At 49.0% G+C, this 16006-nt stretch overlaps 1 protein-coding gene across 1 annotated transcript; it reads right to left on the bottom strand.

The window, feature by feature from the left end:
- Positions 1-10555: 10555 nt before the first annotated feature.
- Positions 10556-15770, bottom strand: NR4A2 (nuclear receptor subfamily 4 group A member 2). The gene is made up of 6 exons (XM_075152624.1): positions 14907-15770; positions 14136-14265; positions 13822-13985; positions 13157-13359; positions 12567-12745; positions 10556-12467 (listed from the first exon to the last, which is right to left on the bottom strand). The coding sequence occupies exons 1-6, from the start codon at positions 15768-15770 to the stop codon at positions 12211-12213; spliced, it is 1797 nt and encodes a 598-aa protein (XP_075008725.1). The 3' UTR covers positions 10556-12210.
- Between the last annotated feature and the right edge of the window lie 236 nt (positions 15771-16006).

Here is a 16006-nt window from a genome sequence, read left to right as displayed (position 1 = left end):
GACGTGTACTTGCTTTGCTATTATCGACAGCTTCGTTAGGGGCAGCCAGGCACCTTGCTGTAAGCAGCTACCAGAGCAGAAGAGGGGTCTGGCTGGTGCGGTGGAGAAGGGAGCACCAGCTCAGCGGACAACCCCCGCGGATCCCTGCCTGCAGCTGCTGCCTGCGGCATCCCCAACTGGCTTTCTTTTTTAAAGCAGGTCTCCCTTAATATTTTGAGTTCACTCAAAATGCCCAAATCCAGAGGCTTTCAGAGTTCAGCTGGAAAACAAAGCAAAACCAGCTGGGTTCCATAAAGATTTACTGCTGATGCTTCTGTTGATGAGGATTTTTCCCTTCTTCAGCTTTCTTTTCCCTACGAAGTTGATATTTTGCGCTGCTTTAACCCAGGAAAATCGAAAGGCTTTTTCAGAGATATTTGATGGATACTATTTTTTTTTCCCCACTGTGCTGCCTGTTAGGAGTATATAATCTTTCCTTCAGAAAGTATGCACATCTACAGGCAATAGAGAGAAATGCCAAATGGTAAACTTAAATACAGATATATTCTCCCAAAACCTGAAATTAAGCTATTGTTATTACACCGTTCAAGGAATCGAATGACTACTAACCATAATTTAGCTAAGATCAAGTGTAAAATCTGTTTAATAATATCCGATACATCCTCTATCTAGGAGATTATATCCTGCATTTGCAGGGCATTGACTCAATAATCTAATAGGTCTTTTCCATCTCTGACTTCTATTAGCCTATGAATTACAACAAAAGGACCATTAGGCAAACCATAATTGTGGAAACAGCCTTTGACACATGAGACTAACTACTGCCATGGTACAGAAAAAACCCTAAAATTAAAACATGGACAGACAATTGAAAGTAAAGCTTTCCCTTTATCCAAGTGTTAACTCGCTTGATTAAAATCATGAAAAAACCTCCATAAGTCACAGAGAAGGCACTTTTTTCTCCCCATCTTGTTAGGTAAAACCGCCTTGTTTTGACAGCACAGCAAACGCTGTTTTGTCACTGACGGAGGGACCAGGACCGGAGGGTACGTGGGACATTTTCCTTCACTGCTGCGTCTACCCAACCAAACTCGCCCTACAGTCGGGACCACGGCTGGCAGACTGCCTCCGTTCTGCTGAGGAAAGTCACATGTCTTGGCTTTCAATGAGCTTTACCTGGGGAAGAAAACAAGAAGCAAACCAAAAAACCCAAAGAAGGCACAAAGCGTACAGCCAAGGTTCACTGCCTGTGAAAGAGTTGGAAAACGCAGCCATCCTCTAACAGCTCTGTCTATCACACGTTCCTGCAAAGAACGTCATCAGCTTTGCAAACACCTCAGAGAAAAAGATGAGTTAACAAATGAAGTCACACATTTTAATGCATTTACAGGGAATGTAAACTTCACAAGAGCCCAACAGTGGAGACACCTGCAAAGAGAATCAGCAGAAAAGTCAGATTTCAGCTCCCTTCTGCACGGGCTCATTTAGATTTCTGAATCTATCCTGCTGGCTGCATTAGCAGTGGCCAGGTACTGCTCTCCCTTGGTGGCGCAGGAGCTGCCAAAACCAACGCGAGACAGAAGGGCTGCCGACACGGACGCGTTATGTCTCCCGAGCATCCGCCCTCCCGACAGCGCCTACGACCCCGGGCGCCGCACCTCGGCCACTGCCAGCACAGTCCTCCCGCATGGGGATCGCAGGACCGTCGTGTCCAGTTAAAATGGACCAAAGACCCGGGATCCACGTTGTGTGTGAATAGCCGAGTTAATTCCAGAGCCATTCACCGAGCACGAAGGTAACCACACGGCTGAGTTCCTGTGCCAAGGCCTCGATGCTCTCGGTGCACAGACGCTGTGTGTGGAGATCTAACATCACAGGTAAGGGAACGAACGCTCCATGAAGTCATGTCTCCGTGGTCCCATGCTTTCACAGTCCCTCGCTGCAGGGATGTCACCCCTCCGCTCAGAGGAAGGGTTAGAGGAGCACGTCGGCATTTGGTATTAGCAAAGCACTGCCGACGCTGGAAGTGAACCATCACTTCTGACAAAAACCACAGCTTTCAGTTTTCCGTGAAATTTCTCAAGCTTAGTTAATAAGTACTTTTTACACGAACAACTGCTCCTTTTTTCCCGTTACCTTCTAATACGACTGTTTATGCAAAACACATTCGTTAAAGACGGTTCTGCAGTATCATCTGTTTACGCTGCTATTTACAAATAGTGCAAAGAAAAAGCACTGGCTAAGATCTTACCTTTGTAGCTTCTACTGCTTCCAAGACGCCTAGCTGTAGGAACTGCGACCTGGAGCCAAGCCCATGCATCCATTTGCTGTACAAGCCTCCTCGCACAGCTGTGCCACTGCACCATGGAGCAGACTTGCAACACATCTGCTCACCCAGTCCCAGCCCTCTGCTGCGGAGAAGCTGCCAATTGTGCCTCGCTGTGCCAAACCGTGTGGCAGAGCGGTTTTATTATTATTTATGAAACAGAGGGATATCCAGTAGGGATTAGGAGGACTCTCAAGATCACTTCTGTTTGTGACTCGAGCAGGATTTGAAAACATGTCCTTTCAAATGGCAGGGAGTAAAATTATACGTTTCTGCCACAACATGCTTAGAGCTATATTAACACTTTCATTTAAAAATCGGTTTTCCAAGGGGTTTACGAGTTGGCAGTAAATATTCCCCATGAGCTAATAGCGGCCACACCTGAATTATTTTTCTCATTAAAATCGGATCCTGAGAAATATCCATGCAAAGAAGCTGTTGACCGAACAGAATCCATGAAAAAGCATACGGGCAAAACCCGCTTGGGTTAAACAGGAAAGTTTTACCAGTTTAAGGTTATGACACGCTCGCTTTCATCACCTGCTGTACTTTATAGCCACTGGCTTCAGCAAACAGCCACGAGCAGTACAGGAAACAATCCTGCACTAGCAGGAGCGACAGTATGAGTTTAATAGAAATGTTAATATTGACTCTATCACAAATACAACAGCCACATTCAAACAGGCTACTCAGCATTTCGTTCTGCTGGACTCCTGCGTTCGGAAAGACTGGGCTGCTCCATCTCGCCTTTTCACCCCAAAGCACGTTTCCAATTTTAATTTCGTCCGCATGTCCCATGACAAGCTCATTAAACTCTGTTACATTTCCTTCCAGCTCCCACTCAACATCTTTTCTTTAAAGTTACTGCCTTCTCACTAATGTCTGTGGTCTGCATTATTTCTGCACGAGACAGCAAAGTAAGAGTTAATCTGGAAAATAAAGTCATCCTGAGCCTGGCCCTAATTCCTAGACCCGGCTTGTCTCAGAGCAGGTCGCCTTCACTTACCAATTTCTGTAGAGCCCTATATATATTGGTGATCTCTAACTGTCCTGATTGTTTGAAAAAAAACACATTCATTTCATCTAAAAATACGACACGCTTGCTGTTTGTCTTCCAAATCATCAGTGCCGATGCTCAAACGCCCCGAACTTAACACCAGCGGCTGTAACAGCTTCCCTGGAAGCCTCCCCAGACCCAGCACCACCTCGGTGCTCTGCTCCTGGTCCTTCAGCTGGCTTCCAGCCATGCGAAGTGCTGATAGCCTGGCCCCTTTTAATTAATCTTTCAAGAAAGGTTTTGTGAGGCACTGCATTGAAAGTTCAAGTATGTTGCCATCTTCTGCATTCCCATGCACCGATTTGAAATTCAGTCTGAAACAGTGGATTTGATGGCATGGGTTCCTCTGCATTAAAAGAGCTAACCACTCCTATGTTATTTTCATGTTTGTCTGAATAAAGAACACCACACTATTAATCCCAATTAAATATCTGCTTAACTTGTAAAGGAATTGCGGATGTAGGAATATAAACAACACAGGATTTCTTTCTGAAATTGCACTCCAGTGCAGAAACATCTGTAAATGTTCTCAGGGCTTCTACATCCTCTGATCACCACAGCAAATAAACCTGGTCAAAGTTTCCGTGGCACAGGTATTGTAGGATTACAAAAATAACGGTTTCTATCTAGCCCCTCATTTACTGAACCTGCAACTTTCTTTCCTAAGATTTTAACAAAGGCATAGATAGCAGATGTTTGTAGTTAATTTTAGCTAACCACCCCGCTCTGTTTTCACTAATATCAATAATTTTTCCAAATAACTTTATGCCATTATTTCATATTTGTTTTGCAAATCTGCTAAAAATACAGCTCTGAACCAAATGTATTGTAGGAAATATGTATTTCTTAGTCATAGCCATATTGCTCGCTTACAAACGATCGCAGAAACAATGTGAACACATGAAATTTGTTTTTGTTAGGAAATGAAATGAAGTAAAAATTTTACAGTTCTTTAAGTTCTATAAGCTCCATCTTCAGGAATTAGCACAAAGATCCATTTTTATAGAGGTTTTTCAGGAGAAAAGACATCAGTATATGACTTGAAATTAATTTGTAATAGAGGCAACTGGGTTTTATTGTCCTTGCTTATGCTCTCAGTTACACAGTAGATTATTCTTGCTATAAATATCATAAATACATGGTTTGGGCTTTCTATTCTTTGGGAGCCTCTACCATTTACGTTAGATATATATATAATGGCGTGATGCCACGCTAACATGCCCTTAGCTTCAGAAGTTTATCAATGCCAGCACACTCGTGTGCCTAAGGTTTGTAAAATCAGACTGCTGTTACAAAGCAAAATTCGCAGCCAGATGCTGGAAGTCATGTCACTTCTCAAGAATCATATCCGTGTTATTTGGACACATCATCCAGAGAAATACCCAATTTTACATTAAAACAGGAAAAAAGCTTACTCTAGCATCTAGTCACTTAGCTTCTCAAAATACTTAATTGCAGCTACAGGGAAATGTTGTGTTTTGAAAATATGATAGTCCTGAACCTTCACTAAGTAACTTCAATTACAAAATCACACAAAAAGCGCTGTTTGCAGGAGCAGCGAGTTCTGTTTCCTAGGACTCAGCAGATTCCTGCTTTTACACTTCTATGTTTGCAATTCCTTATAACAGGAGAGTAAAATTGTCAAAACTAAGGATCTTAAACTACTTAAATGGCTCTGAAACAAAATTACCCAACAACGTAACGGTGCTATGGCTGCTTACATAAAGGACTTTTAGAACTGGAGAGAGGTGTATAAAAAAAAAAAGAAGCCAGAGTGTGTGAGGATACTTGCTGAGCCGTGCTTCGCACAGCCATCCCCTGCTGCCAGGGGAGCCCTTCCGCAGGCTGGGAGCGGGGCGGCAGCGCCTTTCACCGCCCGCTCCCCGGCCCCAGCCCCCCCACGCTGAGCACCTCGCAGTCGGGCTGCAGCCCACTCAGGACGAGGGCACGGAGCGGGGAGCACCCACCCCAGCAGCCTTGGGAAGCAAAGCAACCTCGCCATCGCTGCCCGGGAGAGCCGCTCACCTGCCCTCCCAGCCGGAGGCAAGGAGCTGTCGTGGCAGCTGACAAGGAGTAAGTGGAGATAAAAACAGGAGAAATATCTGGGACAAAAAAATGTCAACCCGTACGACTCGGGGACAGTCTTAGGGAGAATAACATTTAGAAACAACCCTACAGAATTAGCCACGTCAGTGTTAAAAGAGAGCGATCCCTGTGTGTTGGAGGTACCGAGTCACCGGCCGCACCTTCCGAGCGAGCTCTGCAGAGACGCGACTGCACGTGCCCCCGAGCACGCATGGCACCCTGCTCCTGTGCAGCAAGGGGATTCGCAGTTTGCACCTTTTCCTGCAAAATGCTCCTGCTTACAGTTTCCCAGGTGTGCATTTAAGAAGCCGAACAGGCACAGGTACCACTGCTGTAAAGCTGCGGAGCACCCGCTGGGATACACAGGGCAGACCTCGCTGCGGCCATGGTCCTTCCGCCAGCCCCCCGCGGGCTCCGGCTGCTGCCCCCTCCTCGCCCCGGGCCGGGGGATCCGCTGGGACACAGCATCCCCGCCCGCCGCCTCGGCCACGCCTTGGCCATCAAATGTCCGTGGCTCTTCTCTGCCTTCCGAGCCCGGGCTGAGTACAACCGAGTGGAAATTAAGATACTGCTTTTGATCTGAAAGGCAGGCCCATCCTATTTTAGCAGCGGTTCCACTCCCCACGCCGTGACCTGAGCCCATCCCTGGCTGACGGTGACGTTCCCTCCCCAGAGTCAGAACGTGTCCAGAGGGGCCAACGACATCCCCTCGCTCCTCCCGCAGCAGAGCCCCTCGTTGTTGGCCTTTTAAGTTTTGCTCCAGAGCTTGTCGCTTCGCTTTATTTCTTTATGAAGAAGCTGGAGGGTTTCTTGTTTTAAGGTCCATACCTTAACTATTTCAGAGAGATGTGCCATCAACGCAGCCCTAGCCTTTTCCTTGCTGTACCCCGCAGCGCGCATCAGTGACATCTCACCCTGGGATCTAACACACGCAATTACCAAATCGCCCGTCGAGCAGCTGTTTCAGTAACTAAACGTAGGCACTTTCTCAGGATTTAATGATTACAAATCCCAACCATTTTTACAAGTTTTGCTGGAGAACAGGAATGCATTGAAAAGACTTTTTGCTGTTTATTTTACAACCGGATTACAGCTACATTTTATTGTCTGCAATTCTGACTGGGTTGTTATAGTATACTGTGTAATTTGCATGGAACATTAAAATGATAGAATAATTAAAATTTTGGATTGATGTCTCTTTGTAGAAAACCAAGTTAGTCAAGAAAAATTAGCCAAGTAATGTTATTTGGTATTTATTAACGTGTGCGAGCCCCTATGCCTTTAATAAGATATGCAACAAGCATTAAAAGCTATTTTTGCCAGCGCTGTAGAGCAGATTTGTCCTATTCAAGCCATTACTTCAACCACCAAACCTGAAGTGCTGCGATTTAGAGCATTAACCCAGCACACACAGCAACAACCACTGCCTGCTGAAAAACAACTGTAATCACCACCACCGCTGTGAATGAGGAACCAGGCTCCAGTCCCACCAAGGGAGTTTACATGAAAAAGCTGCGTGTCTACATACAAAAGTTGTTCAAGTATCATTTCTCCTAAATAGAAACATTCATCTGCATTAAACAATTCCTACATTCTGAAAGCCACTCAACCGTAAACAAGGGAGCTGAGGAGAAAAACATCAAGTGACCACAACACCCAACCAGCGTTATAGAGGTTCTCTCATCTTAGGGAAAGTCCCAAATTTGCTAACGAGATTTCATGCAGAACACTGTACGTAGATGTGGATAAAAATTAGAAATCATCTGAATGAGGCCTATTCAACTAATGTATTGTTTACATTTACCCAAAATTAGTGTTACCGTCAGTCATTCTGTGGCCTGGCACATTCTCCATCTTGCAGAAAACATTGCATTGGAAACTCGAGCAATCACAAATCATCTTGCTGAATTAAGTAGGGCTGCCTTGCTAGCACTGTAATAAACCTAATACATTTATATTGCATCTACATTAAGTTCTAGTTATGCAGAAATCCCTTGCCTTCAGATTTTTACAAATCTGTATGCCAGACATGCTTCTTTTGAAGGAGAACACAAATCACCTGTTTTTTCAAAATGAGCTCTTCTGGTCATAGTTGCACCACATTAAAATGCAACAATCCCATTATTTACCTAGACACATACTTTGAAATAAAATAAATTTAAAAAAAAAAAAACCACAAAGCTTAAGTTTCTTTGCAGATCCACCCTTCTGCGTCCAAACCAACCCAGACCACAATAGTCTGGTGAAGGCTACTGTTTACTACTAAAATAGGGGGGCAAAGACAGGAGGAAATCAGAAAAACAGAGAAAGAGCACACCATATAGAAAATGTCAAATATGTCAAAACATTCATGAATACCAACATCTCCCTCTGCACCATAACCAGCTGTAAAGGTTACTTAGGGCTAACGTTTCAGCAAGCACAGATTATGCAGCAGTGAGTTTACTTATACATAAAAAATCAGCTACAGGTGCATCCGAAGTGCTTTTATGTATGCAGCCAGTACAGGGATTTCTACCACTAAAGAAAAGTCAGAAGGGTAGAATCACATAAAACACAAATTTTCTAGCTTTGACTACCCTAGACATAAATTCCTCCGGGCTGCTCTCTATGTATGTGACATATGCAATGAGGATAATTAGGTAAAGGACTAAGAAAGCAAGTGTTGCTGATTGCATTCCAAAACTGATAAAGCTCCTACACGGGTCTCGTGCCTGCAGTAATTCATCTTCCCAGCGCTACGTTCAGGAAAGGCAGTTTCAGAATATGTCGCGACACTTTCTTGTCTCTAAGTCACCAACTGTGAATTATATGGGAATTACTGCAGCCAAGCACAGCTTTATGGAACGCGAAGCATAACACATCCAAGGCATACGTTAAGTTACCCAGGCCCTCAGATAAACGAAGCTTAAATTAAACATCATGAGTTGAATACAATATATTGTATAAGCAAACACCTGACCTGAATTCACTCCCAGTTTGTTTGTCGAGTTTGTAAACCCTAGCATGTTTTGGAAAATTATGCCTTAGTGCAATATTCTCATCCTTCCACATCAGGAGGAGAAAGGTGTCCGGCTCTGGAGAGGAACAATGAGACAGTCCACAACGCAACTGCGTGGGCTTCACTAGAAATAGAAATGTGACTTTTAGATAAATAAAGCAAACAGACTCCATTCTTATGCATTGGTGCATTGAAGGAGTAACTCTGTAGAAGGCAGTGCAATTGTACGAGCAAAAAAGTTAGGTTCAAATCAGCCCAGCGGCCCGATAATGAACTACAAAAAAGGAAATCCTGCAGGAACAAAACAGAATGGGTTTTGCCTGCCTTCTCACAAGCCAAGCAGAAAAATCAGCAACAAATTTCATAATCAGCACAGAGCTAAAATAATTAAGGCAGATACTAATCTGAACTATTGTGTGCCTACAGAAGTAAAATTTTTTAATAAATCCTCCCATTGATACTACCATTTAAAAATTATTCTTTCACCTCCATATTCTGTGTTGAGCTTATACTCCAAACATTTTTCTAAATGTCTCTATACAGTCCGTCCTTGCTTGCTTGCTTGCTTGCTTGCTTGCTTCTTTCTTTCCTTCCTTCCTAGGGTCTGCAAAACAGGGACACCAGCAGACTCCTCTCTCAGGGAGCAGAGACTTCAGCAGCCCTTCCCTCTCCAGCTTGCCCCATCTGCTGAGGGTGATTACCCTTAAGATGAGAGAGCCCCTGACACCTGGAGACATTACCTCCTGCGAATCCTAACCAAACCCTCCCTGGATGCTCCTGTCCGGACAGGCAGTGTTCCTCCCAGCCTTTTGCACTGCTGCAAGGCACCGCTCACGGGGTGCCACACCGAGCCGCAGCCGTGGCAGAAGCCCATCCGGAGGGATGCGGAGTGGAGGGAAGAGCCTGGAAACCTGCGGGAAGATGGGACTGCTTGGCAGCTGGAGGGAAAAGCCAAGCCAGGTGTAAAATGGCTGCATCGGAAGGACAACTTCGGCTCTCCCCCAGATGTAGAGGATTAAGCATGTGAGAAAAGTTATTACAAAAGACACTCAGGAAAGCGTTTGGTGAAAGCAGCCTATTGCTCGAGAGAAAATGAGAGCAGGTGGAGACTTCACGTAAGGGTTAAAGTCGCAACGACTTCAGCCCCATGCCCGTGGTAATACCCAGCTCCGGACCTCGCTCAGCCTCCCCCAGGCCCTGCCTAACTCCCTGCTCCCGGACCCGCTAATTGCCCCGCCGCACGCCTGCAATAGGACCGACTTTTATTTCTTCTTACAACTCCTTTTATGAATTCCTCGCCCTAACCGTGCCACAAAGTCCCTACTCCCGAGCAACCCAAAGGGTCCGTTTCATCCATCACCACACCGGCGCTCGGGGCTTGCCCGCATCTCCTGCGGCAAACCGGGGGTGCTCCCCCGGCGGCGACGGGCTGCGGTCGGCGGCTCTGCCGACCGCAGCCCGTCGCCGCCGGGCGAGCACCCCTGGGCCCTCTTCTTTCCGCGGGGGATGCGTGGTTCCTCGCCCCAACATCTCCCCCGCCACCCCACCGAGCCGGGCGCTGCCCCCTCTCCCCCTCCACCTCCGTGGGTCTTTCTGAGCGCCGCGGGACGCGTGGCAGAGAGCAGATTAAAACTGATTTCAGGGGTGGCATCACCCCGGGCATTCCCCCCCCCCCCCCCCCGACGCAAGAGGCTGAAGTTTTCCAAATTCCCAGGCGTGCCACCAGAGTTTCGTTTCCTCCTCCTTTTCCACGCGCGGGTGCGGTGCCGGGACACCCGCGGAGCGCATCCCCGTCCCACCGAGACCCCTCTCCGTCGCCGGGGCTGGAAGCCCCCCTGGGTTTGGGGGGCGCTGCCGGGGCCGCGGCTCCTTCGCCGCTCCCGGGAAGTTTCTAAGCGCGGTGCTACCGCAGCTGGTCCCGGCAAAGCCGGGTTCAGAGGAAACCAGCCTGCCCCGCTGGAAAGCTTCCCGGGAGCTCGGAGCAAACAGCCAGCCCGAGCGCAGGCACCCCCCCGTACCAAGCTCCCCGCTTTGCCCCGCCGCCGGGCGCAGCGCTGCCCGTGAGGGGCTGCAGCCGCCCGGCCCCTCCCGCCCCCCCAAACCCACCTCCGGAGCCGCGGGACTGGGTTTAGGAATGAGACCCCCTCACAGAAGGTGTTCGCCCGAGCAAACGCCTGGGCGGCAGCACGGGGGGCGGCACGCCGCGGGAGCGCGTCTGGGTGCTGCAGAGACCTGCCACGGAAAGAATCTGGGAAAGGACCGACCTTGGAGCCTCAGGTCTTCCTCCTCTTCCTCCCGCAGAGCCGGCCAGTCCTGCCGCACGCGTTACTGAAAGGAAACTGCCCCATCCATCCTCCTTTGCAGTTTATTACTACATTGTCAGAGGCTATTGTCCTTTATGTGCAATGGATGCTGGTGGTGGTGCTTCTCGCTTGGACAGAAAGAAGACGAAATTCTATTCGTTTACATGTTTTATTGTTGTAAACATTAAAATTGTCTTTCTCAAAGAAAGAGTTATCAGGAGAAAAAAAAAAAAAAATCAGCGTTTCTAACTGTCATACACCATAGAAAAAAAGGCAGTGACTTGCATCATGTGCCATACTGGAAATATACAAAGAAAAATACTACAGAATATGGCAATATTAAAAATATTACTCGAACATAAAATAATATATTAACCGACAATTTTAGACATAAAAAAACGGAACAAAACAAACCAAAAATTCAAAGTGCTCAGTAATTTCCAGGGAGTTATGTATATTATAAGCACTCTGGAAACAGTCAAAAGCTGCTGCATGCAAGATCTGTTTAGCTTTAGACAACAAAATAATCAAGATATAAACTTCTTTTTTAATCAACATCAACAGTACATACAACACTTACAAACAAGGAATGTCGGACGGTGTTTACAAACACTATGTGTCCCTTTGGGGAGGTTTTCGGGGTTTGTAATACTTGTGCCCACCTATTTTACAATTGAGAAAATGTTTGAAGCTTAGATAACTACCAGTCTTTATAAAAGCTAACAGACTACATAGTGTCTGAAATACTATTTATAGAATATAGACATTACTGAAATAGCAAGTGCCTATAACATTGCCACCCTAGAATCATCATGCTTTCCTGGTATGGAGAGATTTATTTTTCTTTCTCTTTATTCTCCTGGTTTTTTTTTTTTTTTTTGCAAACATGTTTAGCTTTTATTTTTAAATTTTTTTTAGAATTGTTTTCCATATTTCTTCATAAATAGGCACAGAATAATTTTTAAAAAGCCAAACTGCATCTGATAAATTTACAAGCCTTCGCCTTCTTTAATGACATGCCACCCACGCAACATTTAGGTTTTGTATATATTACAGCTTTCTTTTACAGCAGAAAACTTTAGTCTTTAGGAGGGTGAGACTTGTGGGTCACCTTAACGCTTTGTTTGTCACCGTATGAGTCTTAGCTGCGCGCCCGGCGTTGCCAGATATGTTCATCTTTTTAATCAGAAGTCCTTAATAATAAATTCATTTATAAGCTGATAATAAAAAGTTTATACCATGGTATTTGTGTAGTCCATGATCTGCATCCATGATGCCCCAGAGCCAAAATGCCCATTCACGGTCTGCCTGCAGGAGGTTAGCAACACTGTTTTGGATGGGAAGCGGGCACCCAGGGGTGCTGCTTTGGGCCCAGACGAATTCCCCTTCAGACAGGCGAAGTTTCTCTTCAGTTCAGCAGAAGTGCATGGGAAGAGTCTTAAAAAGGTAAAGTGTCCAGAAAAAGTTTGTCGATTATTGCTGGCGGTGGCACCAAATCTTCCAGTTTCAGGTAGAAAATGCGTTGCAGCCCCTGCGTGCAAAGCGTGCGAAGTTCAGGGAGCTTCCCCAAGAGTTTGGACAAATAGTTGGGGCGATTCAGCCCCCCGTTATTAAAAGTCACATGGTCTTTGAGACAATTTACAATCTTGTTTTGAAGTTCTTCCACCCTCTTGGGTTCTTTAAGCCCATGCCTCTCTGCAAAAGAGAAGGACGGGGGACGTTACGGGTCTGACACGGCGTGGAAGGGAAAAGGAGCTGCCCGGCGGGGCCGAGCGGGAAAGAGGGGACACTGACCTGTGACCATAGCCAGGGCAGCGATGCAAGAGAAGGCAGAGATATCGATGTTCATGTTTTGCAAGTTGGAGGAAAATTCAACAATGGAATCGATCCACTCCCCAAAGCCGCGGACGCACTGCAACCGGTGCAGGACCACCCCGTTGCAGAAGATAAGCTTGCCCTCCACTGGGTTTGACCTGGAAGGAATGTGACAACCCCAAAATGAACAGATGAATGAATGGGTACGAAAGAAAGAATCAGATAGAAAAAAAGAAAGAGAAGGAGAAAAAGAGGGAAAGACAAAAGATAAAAAAGAGAAAGAGGAGAGAAAGGAGAAAAAGAGAGAAAGAAAGAAAGACAGACAAATAAAATAGAGTGGAAGAGAAAAAAGAAAAAAGAGAGAAAGGGAAAGAAAGATTAAAAAAAGAAGAAGAAAAGAGAAGATGGGGGGAGAAAAGCTAAACAACTAATTACTTGAGGAGCAATAAATGAAGGATTTAAGAGGCACCTAATTACCGAGGAGTTAATAAAACGCAGATCAGTGGACCTTGAAAGGATCTGATTTCATAATCGCCCAGAAGTTCCCCCCTCGGGTTCTGGCCGCTTACCTGTAGGCCAGCCGCAGTACAAACAGCTCCAGGAAGGCGGACTCAAAGAGCAGGTCCTGGTCCGTTTTGGGAAGATCAGTGAAGCCGGGAATTTTTTCTGCCCATCCTCGGATGATCTCCATGGAGCCGGTCAAGAGATCATAGAACTGCTGGATGTGCTGAGTGTCATCCCCGCTCATCTGGTAGTCGGGGTTAGCCTGGAACTGGAAATTCATTTCAAAAAGCGCTTAATGAGGTTCTCTAAAGTATATAACCCGTGAAATTGCTAACCCCGTTTCTAGTCGGGGAGCCAGGTTTTTACAACAATTAAACCTCTCTCTGACCAGTAAGGAAATGAGATGTTCCGGGGCAATTAATTCAATTAGGAGAGGCGCTACCAGGTCGCCGCTCTCCACACGCAGAGGGCGGCTTCTGCGCGGCCCGACCCCGCGGCAGCCTGCGCGGCGGAGCGGAGCGGAGCGGAGCGGAGCGCGGCCCCCGGCCCCTGCCCGCTGCGGCCCCGAGGGGCGGCCCGGGGGGGCGGGCGGCCTGCCGCCGCCTCGCCTCGCCTCTCCCCCGGCCGCCGGAGCCGGCAGCTCGGCGCAGCGGGGCGGCGGCCCCCCCTCCCCGGGGGGCGGCGGGCGGCGGGCGCAGCTAGGTGCCTACGCGAGCTCGGTCCAGCTTACCCTGGAATAGTCCAGGCTGGTCATAGCCGGGTTGGAGTCGACATGGGCTCTCACCAGCGCACTGATCAGACTCACCGGGGGAGAGGGGGGAGAGGGCTCCTGGGGGCTCTTCGGTTTGGATGGCAAGCGACCCCTCCGGCCTTTTAGGCTGTCTGTGCGCACCACTGCAAGAGAGACGGCGCTCAGCTGGGCCCGGCGCGGCCCGGGCCGGCGCGGCTCGGCCCGGCGCGGCTCGGCCCGGCGCGGCTCGGCTCGGCGCGGCTCGGCCAGGCGCGGCTCGGCCAGGCGCGGCTCGGCCGGCCCCGCGGACTCACCCTCCTTGACCATGCCGACGGCCAGGCACTTCTGGAAGCGGCAGTACTGGCAGCGGTTGCGGCGGCGCTTGTCCACCGGGCAGTTCTTGTTGGCCAGGCAGACGTACTTGGCGTTCTTCTGCACCGTGCGCTGCGGGGGCACGGGGGCACGGGGCCGGGCGGGCGGCGTCAGCGGCCGCTCCTGCGGGCCCCGCTCCCCGGCCGCCGCCATCCCCCCGACTCCCTTCTTTATTTTCTTATCCCTTTTCTTTTTCCCCCCTTTCTTTTTTTCCCCTTTCTTTCTTTTTTTCCCCTTTTTTTTTTTCCCCTTTCTTTTTTTCCCCTTTCTTTTTTTTTCCCCTTTCTTCTTTTTTTTTTTTTTTTTCCAGGGCATTTAACAGGAGAAAATTGATAGCGTTAACATTTGAGCTAACCTCGCAGCTCCTAGCTGTGTTTTATATGCCAAGAGGAGGGAAGGAGACGCTCGGTAAATACAAATCCGTGGGCATTCATATTATTTACATTCCTTGGAGACCTTCTCTATTTAAAATGATAAGATTATTCAATCAGGATGGTGAAATAAAGAGATCACTTAATTTTACCACAGGGAATTCTGTTCCACTTGGTTAGCTCAGACACGGTTCTCTGTCCTAACCAATTTCCATCTGAAGGGGAAAGCGGCTCCTCGCCCCGGCGGGTCCCCCTGCTGCCCACCGCCCTGCCCGCTGCCCGCCACCCTGCCCACCACCCTGCCCAGCACCCTGCCCGCTGCCCACCACCCTGCCCGCTCACCTTGAAGAAGCCCTTGCAGCCCTCGCAGGTGCGGACACCGTAGTGCTGGCAGGCAGCGTTGTCCCCGCAGACGGCACAGAGCCCCTCGTTGGAGGGGGAGCCCCGCGAGGGCGGCGAGGGCACCTGGCTGTCCAGCAGCTGCGGAGCGTGGCCCAGCTGCAGGCCAGGGAAGGCCATGGAGGGCTGCTTGCGGATGGGGTTGGGGACGGCGAAGGCCTGCCCGTCCACGGCGTGGTGGGCCCCGGCCGGCTCGGGGTTCATGGGGACGTGGAGGGGCCCGTCGAAGCGCATCTGGCAGCTGGAGACGGGGGTGCCGGGGGGCGACTGCTTGAAGGAGAAGAGGGAGAGGCGGGAGACGGGCGTTTTGCGCTGCTCGATCATGTGCGTGGTGGCCACGTAGTTGGGGTGGAAGTTGTGCAGGGAGCCGGGGTCGTCCCACATGGGGCCGTGCTGCACCTGGAAGCCGGGCGTGGAGGGGGTCGGGGGCGACGAGGGCTTGTAGTACACGGAGCCTGAGTGGGACATCATCTCCTCGGACTGGGGGGGGAGGTGGCTGTGCTGCTGGTAGCCGTGCATCTGAATGTCTTCCACCTTAATGGAGGACTGCTGTCCGGACAGGGGCATTTGGTACAAGCAAGGTGGCTTCACGTCGTAGCTTGTGTTGTAGTTGTCCATAAAGGTACTGAAGCTGGGGAGAGAAGTGGTGGCAGTGATTTCAGTGTTGGTGAGGTCCATGCTAAACTTGACAAACTCTGGAGTTAAGAAATCGGAGCTGTATTCTCCCGAAGAGTGGTAACTGTAGCTCTGGGAGGCCGGGCTGGCTCCTTGAGGCGAGGACCCATACTGAGCCTGAACACAGGGCATGGCTGGAAACGAAACAGGGTCATATAGACTCGGCCCGCACAACCTCCGCCCGCCCCGCACCACCCCGCGCCGCTCCGCCGGGCACCGCGCTGCGGGGCTGCCGCGGAGCCGCGGGAAGGAAGCGCACCAACCTTCAGCCGAGCGAGAGGCGTTTTCGGGGGAGCTGAAGGCGGACAGCGTCGGAGGTCAGCGGAGAGCAAAGTTTCCGCGGTTTTAGAACACGGAGGAGGGCTCCA

The sequence above is a fragment of the Calonectris borealis genome, chromosome 6 (assembly GCF_964195595.1).
Source record: "Calonectris borealis chromosome 6, bCalBor7.hap1.2, whole genome shotgun sequence".
Classification (NCBI taxonomy): domain Eukaryota; kingdom Metazoa; phylum Chordata; class Aves; order Procellariiformes; family Procellariidae; genus Calonectris; species Calonectris borealis.
Note: the sequence above shows the minus strand (reverse complement) of the source record. Positions and strands in the feature narration are given on the sequence as shown.

Excerpts from the sequence above, each read along its gene's own strand:
- NR4A2 (XM_075152624.1), bottom strand. The coding sequence starts at position 15,770 with ATGCCCTGTGTTCAGGCTCAGTATGGGTCCTCGCCTCAAGGAGCCAGC. Across the intron at positions 13,360-13,821 it reads CCAGCCTGGACTATTCCAGG|TTCCAGGCTAACCCCGACTA; the intron begins GTAAGCTGGACC and ends ATGAATTTCCAG. Across the intron at positions 12,746-13,156 it reads GTACTGCGGCTGGCCTACAG|GTCAAACCCAGTGGAGGGCA; the intron begins GTAAGCGGCCAG and ends CATTCCTTCCAG.